We start from the raw sequence: 16,585 nt of genomic DNA on the forward strand, positions 1-16,585 counted from the left end.
GCATAAGGTCATATGAGCGCGCGAGACACATTAAACTTTTTCAGCTTGTAGGAAATTTTGAATTTTGCCTGGGTGGCGGCCAAGGCCTATTCTAATCGATTTTAGACTACCAAGGGATCTTTAACGTGCGCAACTTGCACACGGGCCCTCCGAGATTTTTCGCTCTTGTCCGAGAAGGCTAGGTGTAGATCTTTCCCCAGAAGATCAGGGGTGTGGCTGAAAGATAGCAGTAAGGAGGAGCCAGTGAGTAGCAGTAGAAAGGTTGCAGAAAGAGTCAGGACCCCAGAGGAGGAGGCAAAAGGAGATGAGGGGGTGGGGGCATAAAGTGGTGACGAAAGCTTGACCTTGACCATCAATTTAATAAGGTGACGAAAGCAGACGACAGAACACTGCCTGAGAGCATGAAAGGACGTCAAAGGAGACAATTTTAGAAAGAAACTTTTTTCGGTAGCTACTCAGACTCGAACCCGGGACCTTTGAAAGAGAGGTGAACACCGTATATATATATACATGTTTCTCTAGGCCACGAGAGCCCCTTCGAGATCTTTGAAAGCTGTTGTATTCGTTGGATGTGTAACAATATACATGTAGATGTAGACTTCTATAGGCTAAACAATTTATACAATTCTGGGCCTATATATTTGTCGCACTGATGGCTGTTTTTTTTTTAAACAATTTTTTAATGTTATTATTTTTTAAAAATCGGATTGATATTTCATTTTTAAATTGTTATACTTTGGTTTGTTTTGTGTAAAATGTAGATCTACTTAGTTTTTAAAGTTGAAAAACCCAATCTCGTGGGAAAAAAGGTAAGCTTCTGGCTTAGATTCTAAAATCGAAAAGAAAACCCGGAAACTCAAAAAGCGAAACCCGAAACAAGCTTTCACGGCTTGTTGTAATCTCGTTTAGCCTTTTACTGTGATGGCTTTTTATTCCCGGTGTTGACCACTGACACTGTGTTTTCATTAACAAATATATTGCCAAGCTTGACGATTCTAGATCTAGGGCCTAGTCCTCACGGTTTCATCATGTTGATCCACTTTCCAAACGCGTTAACAGAAGAGGAAGAAACTCTGAAACAAGCCTTTGCGAAACTGAAGAAAAAGGTTGGTCGATTGACTACGAAATTTGAAATTACACGCATACTATTCAACAAATTTTTTTTTAAACTAACAATTTTACTAGATCTAGTGGCATTGAGTTTAAGACTTGATTTATAGATCTAATCTAGATCTAGATGTAGATTCTAGCGGATCCCAATGGCTGCTGCATGTCTGATAGTGATAGGGACCTGCCTGTGGGCAGTGCTACAGACAGAGTGCGGAGGGTGGCCTAGGCCTAAGCTTACTGACTGATAACGGACCGGGTTAACGGTGTGACTAGTGACTATTTGGACACAGACACAATCCTTTGGAGCCTCAGCCCTAGCCTCCCAAGGGTCGTTTTTGGTAGAGATTGGTTTTCATCACCCTCCAACACCGATCGCGCATTTCCCTGTCACAGCAATTTATGCAAGCTGCGAAGATGCACTGGTTCAAACAGAAAGAGAAAAATGTCATTCTCAATTAAAGAAAAAAGACTCACAATGTATAAGGACACACATGTCTGAATATACACGAAGTGGCAGTCGCTTGTTCTAAATGTGGGTGGGGCTGAGAAATCAGGGTATGTAGAGTTGAAAAGGTAAGATTTCCTTAGTTCAGAGGACATTCGAGATATGCGGGACTTTGTTTCATTCACACACTTACTCACAGACATGCCCATATACTGTTGCAAGCGCCGTAAAACACTTACCAAAAAAAATTAATTAATTAATTAAACACACAAATGCACACATTCAACAGTAACTGGATTAGGCCGTGGGGTTGCAGAAAGCAAGGCATTCCTAAAACGTGGGCCCATGAGTGTGTTTTTGTTACTGGGTCTCCGGGGAAAGTGTGTCATGAACTTTCCCCCCATTGTCTGGGCTGGCAGAGAAGGGGCCCTCTCTAACAACAATTTTCGCGGGCTCTCGTTTATTAGAAGGAACATTCTTTTACGGTGGGAAAGAGTTGGGTGGGGCTCTAGCCCTTTAGCCCTTCACTGTGCCCCGCTACTGTACTGTATACACGGGAGCTTAAACGACACGAACATGTGTCCCAATAGACGCAGCCGACCGATAAATGATAATAATAATATTCATGATAAGGGGAACTCTACTTTACTGTGACCCTCTCAGCTCTGGCCTCTGGTCTCTTTAAACTTCAGTTTGAAAGAAATAGGTCTCTATGCTAGTCTTGAAACTTGTCAAGCAATCGAAGACTTTGTCAAACTAAACAAAACAAATTGTTTCGTTTAACTCCGTCATTAACCTCAAACCCTAGTGATACTACAAGAGCTTTTATTAAATTTGAGAAGGTTATTTTCAAGCTCAGAGTCAGGCAGCGGCTTTGAAACCATCTTCGACATATAACATTTATAGCATAACAGTAAACTTTTCTTTTCTTGTATAATAATGTGTTTAACTTGATTCAAATTAAACTTTTGCTATTCTTTCAAGGCCATAGGATAGGGGCCAATGCATAGCTCCCTTCATCAGCTCTTCTTTATTGATCAACGGCTGAACTGCTACTTCCCATCGAAATTCTGTTATCATGATCATGTGTTCTCTCAGTCATAACAAGACTGACCACTGGAGATTTCACTGATAAATCTTATCACCACTGAATAACATAACACGTTTGTTTCGTTACATTCCCTCTCATCTCATATTTGCTTGAAAATGAAAGCTGTAGAATAAAATGCTTATTAAGCTGTCTCAACTACTACGAATACCATGTTTTGTAAATTATATAGAGAAGGTGGCATTATATCATCTTTGAAGTTCAGATGAATTAGGCTAAAAGCTGAACCATATTGTCAGCTGTGTTTTTTAACTATGGTCACTTTGGAAAATGACATTATAACAAAACTACATCCTTTATCGTGTTGTTGCAACAGTTGCTCTCTTTCAGATTCAAATGTCACTTGATCTGGAACCTAGGATAAAAACAGAATGTTTTTCCACTTACAAATTTAAATTGTGACAAAAGTACTAGATTTGACATTTCTTGTACATTATTTTAAAGTTTTCTCATTTCACCTTCTTTACTGTTCTCTAGTCCTGTTCTGTCATCTGCTTTCTTCTCCATCCCCCCTGCCCCTACTTTTATGCCCCTACTTTTACCCCCACCCCCGACCTTCTCTGAGCTCCTCTCTCTTTTACTTTTGACTCTTTCAAGTCTTTCTTCTGCTTCTCCTGGCTCCTTTATACTGCTATCTTTCCACCAACTACATCCCTGATCTTAGGGTAGGTAAGATCAAGCACCTTGCTTTCCTGAATAAAGACGAAAAATTTTGGAGGTCCTGTGTGCAACTTGTGCAGGTGAAAGGTCCTATTTGGGGCAGTAAAATTGTTAAGAGTAGGCTTCAGCTGCCAGCTGGGCAAAATTCAAAATGAATTCCTACCTAAGCTGAAAACACTCTAGTTAGTTTAAAAAGATGAAGCGTGCCTTAGAAATTGGAATGTGGCTGCTTGAAGGAAAGGGGCCCTACGAAGTAGGAAAATGGTCACTTATACGCGGTATAAAAATCAATTGCACCGCAGATTGCCGAACCAGCGGTTGACTACCTCTGAGGTCTAGCAGGGGAATGCATAGAAGAAGAGGAGAAGTTAGTATTTTGTCCTAAGTTGGTGGATAATGAAGTGAGGGTTACTGGTAGACTTTACTAAACTGACTGCTTATGCTGTCATAAGTCGTCTTTTTTTTCTCTTTACTCAATTGTTCGTTTCTCTGGTCTTCTCAAGCTCAATGATCATTAATTATTGTTTCTGTGTTTCCCTCTATACTTAATGACTTCCTTTAACATATGAATTATATATCTCTTCAGAAAAAGATGGTTCAAGCAATGAAAGCTGCTGCCCATAATCAAGAAAAAGAAGCTGTTCACAATAAATCAGCTAGTAAACCAGGTATGGCATGTAATAACCAAACATCTATAGAAATTTTGATTTTACAATGTGGTGCTTTACTTTCTAATGCACTAAACTTTCAATGTCTTAGAACGTTTCAAAATGAGACTTGAGTTCAGACTCATAAAAAAGTTGTGGTTTTGTTATCTGGGAAAAGCTTTTTCAGTAAGCTTTTAAAAAGATTGTGAAGCATCCATAGTTTACTAACTACTGTAACAGGATTACAAATTTTTGAAGATTTTTTCATTATGGACTCCTCAGTATTTTTTCCTCTTTGTTTTATCTGTGATAGCGGCCAGTTCGTCCATTGATTCGGCTGACAAAGCGACAGAGCAGGCAAAAAAACTGGTGCAGTCTGGGGTGAGTGACCCTTGTGATATCTTCCTACTCTTACTTACTTTATGTTTATGCTCTGTTCTAATGTCAACGTATGGCAATGCCATTATATCGAGAAAAGTCAACTGAAAACACCAGACATTGTTGATTTTCTGAATGATGCCATTTTTTAGTTTTATGTGGATAACTTAAACTCAAAGTTAAGTGTCAACTGCTTCCTCAAGTTCCATCCCATTTAGTGTATAATGATTTCTGTAGAATAGCCATTATTCCTGACATTTACACTAAATTAGAGTTTATTTCTTCTATGTGTCAAATACAAAATTAACAGAATTAATCTTGTTATTATAATCTGATATGTTTTATTTTGTTCTTAATTTTGTTTTCTTATCAAAAGTGTTTCTTTGTTGTTTTTATGATAGTGAACCTCTCAAACATAAAAGAATGAAAAACAAGTTTATGTCCTTCCTCGCTTCCCACTCTTTTCCTGTGGATTGATTTTGATAATAAACTGACATTACTAAAGGGCTGCCTGCTTCTATTCAAATTATAAAAGAAAGGAAAACTTGTCAGCTTTTCTGAACTGCTGTTCAACAGATTTTGTCCTTACTATACTGATTTTTTTTTTTTCAGAGGATTCACAACTGCATCTAAAGTTAATATGAATAGTTTTTCATCCATCTTACTTCATGTTCTTCTGTGTGTGTTTTTCATGAACAGGCCATTAAGGTTGCAAGCTTGAAGGAAAAATCAGGTTTCAAGCGTTCAAAAACTTTAGAGAGAAAGAAGGTAAGAGAGTGTAAACAATTATTTTTTGAGTTACACTCCATTTTATATATCTGTAAGCGAACTTTATTTTTTTGTCTGTCATGTTAATTCAAGATGTATGCTAGTACTTAAAACACGCTGTATTGTGCTGTACTGATGTCCACCATAGGCCCAGTTTTATTTCTGTAAATTTCAGGTGATGGATAATGAAAGTTTGTTCTATATATGTGTAGGCTATATATTTTATAAGAATGTCATCCCTCGTTAAAGTTACCCTTTGTGTGTTTGTTTCAGTCTAGATTTAGTATTTAATCTTTTCAGGCTTATCAATGTGGACTAGCCAATTTTTAATTATAAGGGAGAGTGCAAGGCTCATAGGAAATATCCCAGCTAGGAAAAGATTAAGCAATTTAGAGATTTAATTTTGGAGCCTATGTACTGTCAAACCTGCCAAGACAGCCACGTGTAAAAGCGCCCCCTTGTGGGTTTTTTTCAGTATAATGACACTGTGTAAAGCGATAACATGCCCAATGCAGCCGCTATATTTTATCAACCAATAGCCCTAAAGACCTGTCTGAGATGGCCATACAAATTTCTCATTGTCTGACACGTTGCCATAGATATATATATATCAGCAATGGACGCTGTGGATAAATAATCATAATCCAATGAATTTTCATTGTTGTTCATCCCTCCAGCCCCTCCAATGAATGAACCAATCATGTTGCATAGGTCCCTCCCACTGTTTACCCAAGTGGACCAGTCGACAACAAATTTTCAGCTGCTGATGAGGGAGGAGTGTGAACCATCATAATCCATTAGCTCTGTCCACAACCCTAACCATATATCTCTATACATATTAATATGTTTGTGAAAGTCCGTCACTTTGGCCGCCTAAAACTTCCAAACCACTTAACTTTCAAATTTGACAAAATTAATGGTGGTTCAGAATCATTTAAAGGGTGCACAGTTTCATTGAGGAGCCTGAAGTCACCGTAGTTTAATTTTCAGTTTTTCATTAGTTTCGTTTAGACCTAATCCAGGGAAAGTCCGTCTTCTATGACGCCTTTGTAAACAAATGAGGTTTCCATTCACCAGCCGTGCCTACTGGTTCCACACCTTTGAAATTCTGGAGTGTACAACCAGGAAAGCGGAATAGAGAATCAATCTATACATCTATTATATATTTGGAAACACATGTGTCACTTTTCTCTCAAGATTTATTGCTCCGTCCCAGTAGACTGTAAATATAGCATTCCAATGACTTTCAGTTGATGTTAATGCACCGATCATTCTTTTCATCGAAAGGGGGCCCAGCTAGTAAAACATAAATGAGATAAACAGTGGCTTTGTTTACCCAGCTGGTAGCAGTGGACATCAGCATGAACTTGTAACTGAAGTGTTGCTGGTTCACCAAGTAGTGGTCATTTATGTTTGTTTCTCATGGCACTCAGTCTTCCTAGTCAAATGCATTTCGTTTTGTGTTACCCTTGCACTGCACACTGTCTTTTTCCTCCGATATACTTTGTAGAATTGAACTCTCACAGCAGCCCCAAGACCACCTTTTCCACCCTTCCTCCAAAGAAAAAAACCCATTTTAATGGGCCTTGTGGCACTTCTAATCCTGGGAGTGCCTGTGGTTGGGACCTCAGAAGGGAATGATTTGTTTTCTTCATTTTGATCTGTCCCAATCCTGCTTTAGATGGCCTCTTGTCTAAGAAGGCCACTTTTCTCCACGACAAAGGTCTCAGAAGAGTTGGACTTTACTTTATATCCAGTGTCATATTTTTTGGGGGGGTGGGTTTCTTTTAATGCAACATGAATATTTGTGCACATATTGTTTTGTATTTTGTTGCAGGACAGTGAAAAGCCAGCTGCAGGCATGGGTTTCCAGCCTTTCATGTCATTCACCGGAGAGGAAGAGGAAGACAAACCACCGGTAAAGGATTCCTTTCTTTCGCAGAGGTTTTTTAAAAAAAATTTGGTGCCTTTTGGAAAAAACAATTTAAAAAAATTTTTTATTTTTTTTAATTTTTTTTTTGGGGGGGGGGGGGGGGGGGGGGGGTCCTTTGGGGATCAGTCCTCAAAAGTTTCGCTTGCTTTTTGTGCCAAATTGTCAGGTTTGATTCCTGATTTGTGCAGGCTGGTTAGGGTAAGTGATGCGTGAGGCTCTCTTCACCCCCTCCCCTCCCCCACCCCAACCCCCTTTCCAGCTTTGGAGCACCTCGGCTCTTTGTGTAAGTAGGACTGGGTACTCAATTTTCTTGGACAAAAAAGTCAGAGGTCCTGTTTTCACATCCTTGCAGGTCAGAAACTCCTTAATAAGTTCTTACCCTGAAAGTGCGCATTCCTGCATTGTTGACATGCTAAGTTGATCCTTACCCAAATACTGAATAAATGCTTTTCAGTGTAGATGATTAAGAGAAAACCTACTTCTGAAATTGCACACTGGAGAGAGAAAGTAGGCGAAATATGAAGAATAAGTTATACAATCAGTCCCAGAGCTTATTGTTGACTTTCTCTGAGATTTAGCACCGAGACAGCAAAAAGGCTTCACTTCATGTTGTAGAAACCCCTTACTCTTCCCTTTTGACTTTTTCACTGGTAGCTTTAGGCATTTATTTACTACTCATTGAACATTCTACCATTTCTGTGATGTAGTTGACTTTGGTACTTCACCTTCACATGCAGAAGACCAAAGTTCGATTTCTGTGTGGGGTGAATTTTTATTGTGTACCCCTGCCTTTCTGCTGACACCTTGTAACTTTTTCAGCCCAAGTTGGCCCTGACAGGCAGGGTCAAAACCTGTCTCCTAAAAGATCTAACTTGTGCTAATGAGGGACTGTAAAATCACATAATTTTTTTCAAAGGTAAAACAGAACATTCGGACTGTCAGTGAAGAAATATAGGACCTTCCGACAAAATGACAATTTTTGAGTTGTGCCGTGAATGAGGAGGCCGCTGAACCTGATCTTAGTCAAACATTTCTTGCTACTGTGGCTCGCTTAGTTACACTGATAAAGCTATCGAAGGTCTTTATTTTGTAATCAATAAAGTGGTATGCAGGGATCATAGTTGAGAATGAGGATCATTCTTTTGTAAATTCAGCTTTGTGGATGTGTGAATCAGCGGAGCTCATTTTATGTCTAGTTAGGCAGAATTCAAACAGAAACAAAACTGTTGACTTTCTGTCTTTGTGTTTTGTTTTCTTTCAGTCTTCCAAGAGGATCAAGGGACTCAATGAGACTTTTGTGTCGGCAGGCTATGGCAATCGTAAGTTGGTGTTTATGACCACCGTGAAATGTTGTATGTGGCAGTCCTCACTTCTTAGATAAATTGCTTGTTCATAACTTTGTCGCTGTTTATTTTTAACCAAGATTGTTAAGTTTCTTTGTAGATGGTTGGCAGGTGCTCTGGTGTGGTTTGCTTCTTCTTTCTTATCAAACATCTGTCATCCTGATCTCTCCTCCTTCTTTTTTGTGTTTGTTACTCTCTTGTAACTCTTCAGCACTTATATGACCTAATTGTGCTGCAAGTGCTGTTAAACATTTAGTAAAACAAGACATAAGCTTCTTTGAAGACAATGCAATGGTTGCAGGGTGATGCAGATTGGAATGTTGTGTAACTTCCCTTTGAAAAGTCTTTGTTGAGTCTGAATTGCTCTGAATTGATTAGGCTCCGTTTGTTGAGTCTGAATATATATATATTGATTAGGCTCCGTTTGTCAACAGTAGATGCAGGTAAACATTGCACTTATTTTACCTTCTGGTTTCCTAAAAAATCTGCACTTAACAATTTTACAGCTACAAGGCTTCTTTACTGTGTTTAGCGGATCAATGGTCTGATGATTTTGGAGTTCTCAGCACACTATTTATGTCAGGTGGTCAGACCGCTTTTCCCGTTTAATTGGACTCTGTATTATTTTCCAATCAATTGATATGTTCCATTTACTCAATTATGTTAATGTAGATATGATGATTTATTTTCCTTTGCAGTGGATAGTATGCTTACAGAGCTTCAAAAATCGTTTTCAAAGTTTTTATCTGGGAAGGATGAATTGTCAGTAAGTAGGTTAAATTTCAGTGGAGTAAATTGCTGTCATGTCTAGCTACAGTATAACTCGGATAGGTCGAACACAGAAGACTCAAAATCACACGTCCATTGAACTGTGCCTGGGGTCCCGTTTTTTGCTTCGTCTTTATCTTTTTAAGATATCCCTCGAACTACTGAGGCTGGTCCCGATGAATTCGAGCTATCCATGTTATACTGTATATTTGTGTTTCATTCAGGCAGTTACGACCGCCCAGAGCGGGAACACCGGGACCCGCCAAAGAAGGGCAACACAATCTATGTTCACGGAGTGGGGATCACGGAGGACATGCTGAAGAAGTCATTTTCAAACTTTGGCAAAATTGTCAACATCTCGATGGAGACGGAGAGAAAGTGAGTGAGCTGAGAGACAAAGTCTTTTGATTTTAATTTTAATTAAGTTATTTGAACTCAGGATTAATGGTGAGGTAACTTGTCATGATGAATTTTTTTAAAAGTTTTATTACATTTGTTTGATCTTTTTTCTTGTTATGCTTTGTAGAAGTCTTGAGGTTAAAGATATGGCTTTACAACTCAACGCTCCGTTATAATAACTTTTCATTTCAGAGACATTACCTTTCCAGTTTATTCTGGGATTTTAGCTTTTGTCTCAAGCAGGGGTTTATATGTTTTTTAATGTCTTTTTAAGAGAATCCAATCTTTAATGCTTGTAGGTTTGAACTACTTTCATAACTGGTTTTATCTCTGTCTCCTCAGTAAAGCCTTTATAACCTTTGAGAAGATGGAGGCAGCCGACCAGGCCATTGCTGAGGTACAAACTTCCCACTTCTCTCCTGTATCTTTTTGCTCTTTTTATTTTGTGGACGAAATAATATGAGCGCCTTGTGTTTACAAATTGTACTTTTGAGGCCGTGTGGAAAGGTCATCATGTTCTGTGAAAAAGAGATTGGGTTCCTTTCAGGGTTGAGGAAGGTACTGGTAAAACTTTTCTTCCTTACCTGAGAAGACTAGGTGCTGGATCATACGTACCCTTGGTTCAGGGGGTGTAGAAGATATGAGAAAAAAATAGTGTCACCGGCAGGGATTGAATTCTGGACCTCCGGGTTGATTGTCGAACACTACCCGGTATACCTATTGAGCTACTGAGCCCCCAGTCGACTTTATGACTTTTAAGCTATTGTGAAAATGTCTCAAAAATTAGATTTGAGTTGTATGAAACAAAACCTAGCTCTTGTGAAATTACAAATCAAGTAACATGTATTTTTACCAAACCAAAAACTAGAACCTAAAAAAAAAAGGACCTTCTTTTATAATCATCATCGTCATTGCCTTTCACTTTCTCACCCTGGGTCAAGGTACAGGCCACGAACAAACACTTTCCACTTTTCCCTATCCTGGGCAAGCCTCTTGATGATGTTCCATGTCTTCCCTCTTTCCTGTACATAGATTTCCTTGACTCTTCTCCAACAATTAAAGTGATGTGACTGTTATGTAATGTGTGTGTCCTACCCCTCAGGAAGGTGCTACTGACTGATGTGTCTTTAGGCCATTCCCAATCGGGGGTGGGGGAGGGGGGGGACATTAACATCTCGAGTTCTTATGCACAGTAGAATTGTAATTGTAAATGGGCTGATTCATCAATGTCATGCTCATATCTGTGCCTGAATTGCAACAGGGAACTGCTGCTTTTTCTTTCCTAATCCTTACTATAGTAATTTTTCCTCTTCTTCTTTTGTATGTTTGTCATACTTTTGTGACCCTTTATTACCGGGGTGCCTTGATAGTGGAAGCAGACTTTGTGCTGTTGAAGCTAGAGAGCTGAGCTGAGTAAGTCTGATTCCCTGTAAGGACTTCTCTGTTGATATCCACCCCTTGGCGCCCATATAATCTTATGCAGCTACGAGCACCGTAAAAACCTCTATTAAAATGACTAATGTATGTGTCCCCCTCAGGTCAACGGTAGTATGGTGAACAACACCCAGCTGCGAGTGCAGATGGCCCGCCATCAACCCTCGTTTGACTCACTGGGAGACGCATCCTCCACGGCCTCCTGGGCCAGCATAGGTCAGGACTTGTGTGTGCTGTTGTCTGTCTGTGCCACCACTTCTCATGTGTATGGAACAACGGACTGTGTCCGATTTCGTCTGTGTTTTTGGTGTCGTTTCGTAATGAGACTGAAAAATGAAAAAGATAATTCTTCAGGAGGCAGAAAAAAATGGGGGGGGGGGGTTATTTCAAACTTTTTTTTGTAACTCTTAATTTCATTCTCGTTTGTATCTGGTTTAGATCATTTAGAAGGTAGGCTACTTCGTACAGGTGCACCTGGTCATCTAGTCTGTATGTTAATTTTTGAGCGCCTGCAAAATGGCAGCTTGCATTTTATGCTCCCCGGAAAGTTAAGATTGTTTCAGAATACTATCGGGTCTGCTGGGGTATATATATTGTAAAGCAACGGAGCTTGCTGTTGTTGAGAAAGAATTTGCACTGCACAGATGCTATGTATGATATTTCTATATTACAGAACGACTCATGAGTTGGTTTCATTTTGACTGGTTTCCCCCCTTACTCTCCCCACAGCTGCCAGCAACTCCCAGAAAGGAACGACACATAAGGACAAGCGAGGCATGGTGCAGTACGACCATGATGATATGTTTTGAGAATTTTTTATCGTCTCACTTCAGCTTATTTACTTATACACAGATAGTCAAATACACGTGCACATTGACAAACACATCCTTACATAGGGACACCCTCATGTACGGTAGGCCATATTCGTAAACTCAAAAAAGACAAATGGGGCATTGTTCAGTCAGGTCATGGGCATTAGTCCCAAGTCTTTTGAAGATCTCAAACTCTCATACACTGGCTCATTTACTCACGTACAACATACTATCACACGAGCATCTACACAAGGGCAACACAGCTCCATGTGTTACAGCCAGGATGGCCTGTTTGCCGTGTCTTGAGGTGATCACGCGCACTGCCCTGCACGTAGTTGTGTATATGGAGGAGGTACGTTTCTGTCATATGAGATCAAAGTGTTTGTTCTGTATGAGTCTGTATTTTATTACTTGTTATGATGGCATGTTTGGTTGATCAAGTAAAAGCATGGTACAAAATCCAGGTTGTAGAGTGTGTGAAGAAATGATTGTTCTTTACTTACCTTACCTTTCTGGTGTCTTTTCAAGCGATGTTCATAATGTAGTTGAACCTAAAGACAACGACCCATTGTCGAGACCCCCCCCCCCCACCACCAGGCAGTGCTACTGACTGATGTTGTGAAGTTGTCTTTAGGCCAAGGCCATTACCGGGGGGGGGGGGGGGGGGGGGGGGGGGTTATTAGCATGTTCTTATGCACAGTAGAATTGTAAATGGGCTGATTTATCAATGTCATGCTTATACTGTGCCGGAACAACTTGGGGGGAACTGCTGCTTTTTCTTTCCTCATCCTTACTATCGCCATTTTCCTCTACTACTTCTTTTGTCAGGTTGGTCACTCTCTTGTGAACTGCCATTTCCGGGGTGCCTTAATAAAAGTCGAAGCAGACTTTGTGCTGTTGAGGCTAGAGAGGTGAGCAGAGTAAGTCTGATTCGTCGCTTGGACTTCTCTGTTGTCATCCACCCCTTGGCGCTCATATGACCTTATGGAGTTGCGGGCGCCGTAAAACTTTACTAAAACTAAAAACCATTGTCGAGGAGAGAAATGGTCATCTTGGCCAGTGTCATTAGAATAAATAGAAAAAATCAATGGGTTAAGTGGTCATTTATACAGGTGGTGGTAAAAGCAGGTTTGACCGATATATAACTTATATTATCATATAAATGGTAATACTAAACCCTGAGAAAACTTATTCTTCAAGAGATAAAAGAAAACTTTACAGTTCTGGTTACATAAATGATAGATCTATGTCCTTTTTTTTTTTTTAGACCATTCACGACACAAACATCGCCTGTGGGGGTGAAGTAGAGATCACTACTGCTGCTGTTACTACTTACTGAACTTACTTTAGCCTGGGAAGTTCTGGCGCATCAGTGGTATATATTTATGTTGGTGAAAAATGTACCCAGCTTTTTGTTACAGTTTGTTATAGAACTATGTTATGAGGTACAGAAAGCACATAGAGCGTGCTGTAGAGCATGGATATGTGTTTTTCAATTATTATTGTATTATTATTCTCAAAGTTTGATGCCATAGACCAGAATTTGTGCATACAGATGGTTTGTGTGGGTTCATTGTTAAAAAAACATGTTCATTCATTATTTGATATGTATTTTCATTTATGGTGTGCCTGTTAATGTATGTGCATTTCCCGTGTAGATGAAAGCTTGTGCGAGTGTGTGGGTCGGAGAACATGCGTAAATGAATGTGAGTGAGTCTGTATGTTTATTTGTATGGGCGCATGCAGGAGTTTGTGTGAGTTGTAAGTGTGTGGATGAAAAAGTGAGAGCGCACATGTACATCAGTGAAAGTTTGTTCCGTAAGAATGAGTACATGTACGTGCATGGATGCATAATGTGTTTGTTACACAACATGTATTTTTCTAAGCCCCTCTATGGTGTTTGCTAGGAGGAAAATGGAAAATAAAAATGTTCTCATTCATTTCCAAGATGACATTATCGAAATGATATATAAGGTGTTTCAACAGAGTTCTGATTTCCTCAATGCTGTTTTTTTTTTAATTATGAAAATTTTCCTTCTTAGCATCGATGAATGGAGCCATTGAAAGTTGGAACTCACATAAAAGTGTTCAGTGGGGAATATGTTAGACAGATTTTGTTTTCCTGTTCTAAGTTCTTCTTTTTCTTCCCCCACCTCCCTCGGTCGTCCATCGATATCTATGATGCTAAGGCAGTATGCATGATTCAGCTTTGCCTGAGCGGTAGGTATGGTATAGATGAAGTAAATTGCCCAAGTACTACTTCCCTCCCTTCAGATCTTGACATCCTTGTAATAAACTCCATAGGAGAGACATAATTTAGAAGATACATCACAGCTGTTCTAAGTTGTACAAGGGGGGCTCTCATGGTCTAGAGTGTTTGCCTCTTATTCAAAAGGTCCCGTGTTCAAAACCTCTAAAATGTTCTCCTTTCACCTCCTTTCTTGCTCTCTTTGTCTTCTGCCTTCATGATCATCTCCATTTTTTTCTGTCCTCCCCCCACCCCTCTGGGCTCCTGATTCTGTCTACTGCTACTCCTGGCTCCTACTTACTGCTGTCTTTTAGCCTTACCCCTGATCTTAAGGTAGGAAGGATCTAACACCTCGCCTTCTCGGATAAGGGCAACAAAGTCTCTGAGTCTGAGGTCCTGTGTGCAAGTTAAAACACACAACAACAAAAATTACTAGAATATTATGTAAATAAGTTACTGAAGCTGACTTTTTAAAAAAAACTAAAATATTATGTAAATAAGTTACTGAAGCTGACTTTAAAAAAACAACTAAAATATTATGTAAATAAGTTACTGAAGCTGCTGTATTAGTCGATGACGTGCGGCTATTAGTAGACCTAGTTGTTTTTGTGATGTTTGGCTCTTTGTTGAGCTGGGTTAGTCTGCAGTCAGCTCTGTTGATTAACACTTACAGTAAGTTACGGTATCGTCGCGTCGGCGACTTTAGGCGCCAGGCCGTAGTACATGCTCATTACTGCTGGTGACTTTAGTCGCCGACTCGACCAGGCACACTAAATAAACTTACTTACTTGGTTGGAGAATAGGCATCATTGCAGCAGCACAATGCCATAGCTGCTCCTCCCTCCTCTCCAGGATCCATAAAAGGGTCTGCCTGCTGATCGTGCCGGCAATAAATATTTGAATAACAGACGCACTGCAGTGAAGTAAATACCAAATGAACCCACTCTATATAATAACTGAATGGTTGATGAACCTCTGTGAATTTTTTAAGGGTTTTTCTTGGGCTGTGAAGGTAATTTTTAATTGTTTTTTCTTAAATTTTGCCATGGTTTCAGCATTTTTTAAAACTGGTGTGGTAGCCTACTTGAGGGTTTTTCACTATTTGAGCCATTAAGTGTTAATTTTGAGTTACACAGGAGTTAATTAGAAAAGACACTGATCTGGAGGAAGGTAAAATTTTAATGATGTTGGTTTAGTTAACAAAATTCTTGAAATTAATGAATAAAATCATTTAACGTAACTTAAAGGGGTTGTGGTTGGGAATCCGAAGACAGTTGCTTCCCCTGGTGACTCGTTTCAAACAAGGGAAACTACTCATTTTGGTGTATTATCTATGTTAATGCACGGTTATTTCCCCTGACACCTGGATCGCTGGAATGATTCTTCTTACAAAGTTACAGTTCTTGGTAATCTTCCACAAAAGCTTTTGGTGGTCATCACCCGAGTCTAGATTGAAACAGAAACAAAAACATCACATCAACAGGGCAGGCAGGCAGGCAGACGCTGAGAACTGCAACGAGCAGGAAAACTGAGCAATCGTCCGTAGTTGTAGGGCTACTAAATTCTAGTGTGATATTGATCTGACGTTGTTAGTTACGGGAGTGGCCAGAGTTGTAAGTCCCCTCCGAAGAAACCTCCCTCCCACAAGTTCGTAGGTTTCCCAATCCCCCCCAATGTCTCCTGGGAATGTACAATGTTGCAATAGTAGGTGGTTGGTGAGTGCTCTGGTGTGGTTTACTTCTTCTTTCCTATCAAACATCTATATCGTCCTGGATTTCTCCTCCTTTTTCGTGTTTGTTACTCTCTAGTAACACCTCTAATCTTCGGCACTTACATGACCTTATTGCGTTGCAAGTGCCGTAAAACTCTTACTAGAACTAAGGCTGCAGTCAACAAGGCGCACTCCGTTGCATTGTTATCCTGTAAACACATTCCGTTTCTACTGAATGGCATGTTCAAGAACTCTTTTGCGAGCGATTTTCAAGTGAAGAGAAATCGGGCAATGTCGGAATACAAATCGTCGCCGTCAGTCAGCCTTGTAGTACCCGGTACCGGTAGATCTATGTCAAAATTCCTATTTGAAAAAAAAACAAAAAAAACATAATTTTTTATTATTTTTGGGTAGAGTTTGATGAGTCATATCGTTTGGTCGTATAGTCTCATTTCTGATTTCTCTTCTTAAAGTAGTCATGGATCATTTAAACTATATAAACATTTTTTGTATGAAGAAAGTATCCTTGGCGAAATAAAAGTTTTCTTCCTCCTGAAAAACTTAGTAGGCCTATCTTGACATACGACAATGGTGAATTACGGCAATTTACAGCGACCAAAATATCCAAATTATTAGCCACACTTATTCGAATCAAACCCACAACTTTTCGGTAGTGCGTAAGAATCAGCATGTAGGAAAAGACACCACCTCACCCACCCAAGAGTTTTATTATAATCATAATCATAATGTAATGGTGGATATAAGGAAAATCACGATTTGGGGGGAGGGGGAGGTAATAAGGAAAAATCGAGATTTTGAGC

The 16,585-nt window shown here is 39.6% G+C and overlaps 1 protein-coding gene across 1 annotated transcript; it reads left to right on the forward strand.

Moving 5' to 3' along the window:
- The first annotated feature begins 818 nt into the window (after positions 1 to 818).
- Positions 819 to 11,933, forward strand: LOC101847988 (negative elongation factor E). The gene is made up of 10 exons (XM_005106011.3): positions 819 to 1,106; positions 3,910 to 3,991; positions 4,284 to 4,351; positions 5,048 to 5,116; positions 6,954 to 7,034; positions 8,311 to 8,368; positions 9,385 to 9,538; positions 9,902 to 9,956; positions 11,098 to 11,209; positions 11,723 to 11,933. Exons 1-10 carry the CDS (start codon positions 1,029 to 1,031, stop codon positions 11,800 to 11,802), a joined length of 837 nt encoding a protein of 278 aa, XP_005106068.1. The 5' UTR covers positions 819 to 1,028; the 3' UTR covers positions 11,803 to 11,933.
- The last annotated feature ends 4,652 nt before the right edge of the window (positions 11,934 to 16,585 follow it).

Source organism: Aplysia californica, unplaced genomic scaffold (genome assembly GCF_000002075.1).
Source record: "Aplysia californica isolate F4 #8 unplaced genomic scaffold, AplCal3.0 scaffold00506, whole genome shotgun sequence".
Taxonomy (NCBI): Eukaryota; Metazoa; Mollusca; class Gastropoda; order Aplysiida; family Aplysiidae; genus Aplysia; species Aplysia californica.

Coding starts and splice junctions, on each gene's coding strand:
- LOC101847988 (XM_005106011.3), top strand. CDS start 1,029: ATGTTGATCCACTTTCCAAACGCGTTAACAGAAGAGGAAGAAACTCTG. Junction 1,107..3,909: donor TTGCGAAACTGAAGAAAAAG/GTTGGTCGATTG, acceptor ATATCTCTTCAG/AAAAAGATGGTTCAAGCAAT. Junction 8,369..9,384: donor GTCGGCAGGCTATGGCAATC/GTAAGTTGGTGT, acceptor TGTTTCATTCAG/GCAGTTACGACCGCCCAGAG.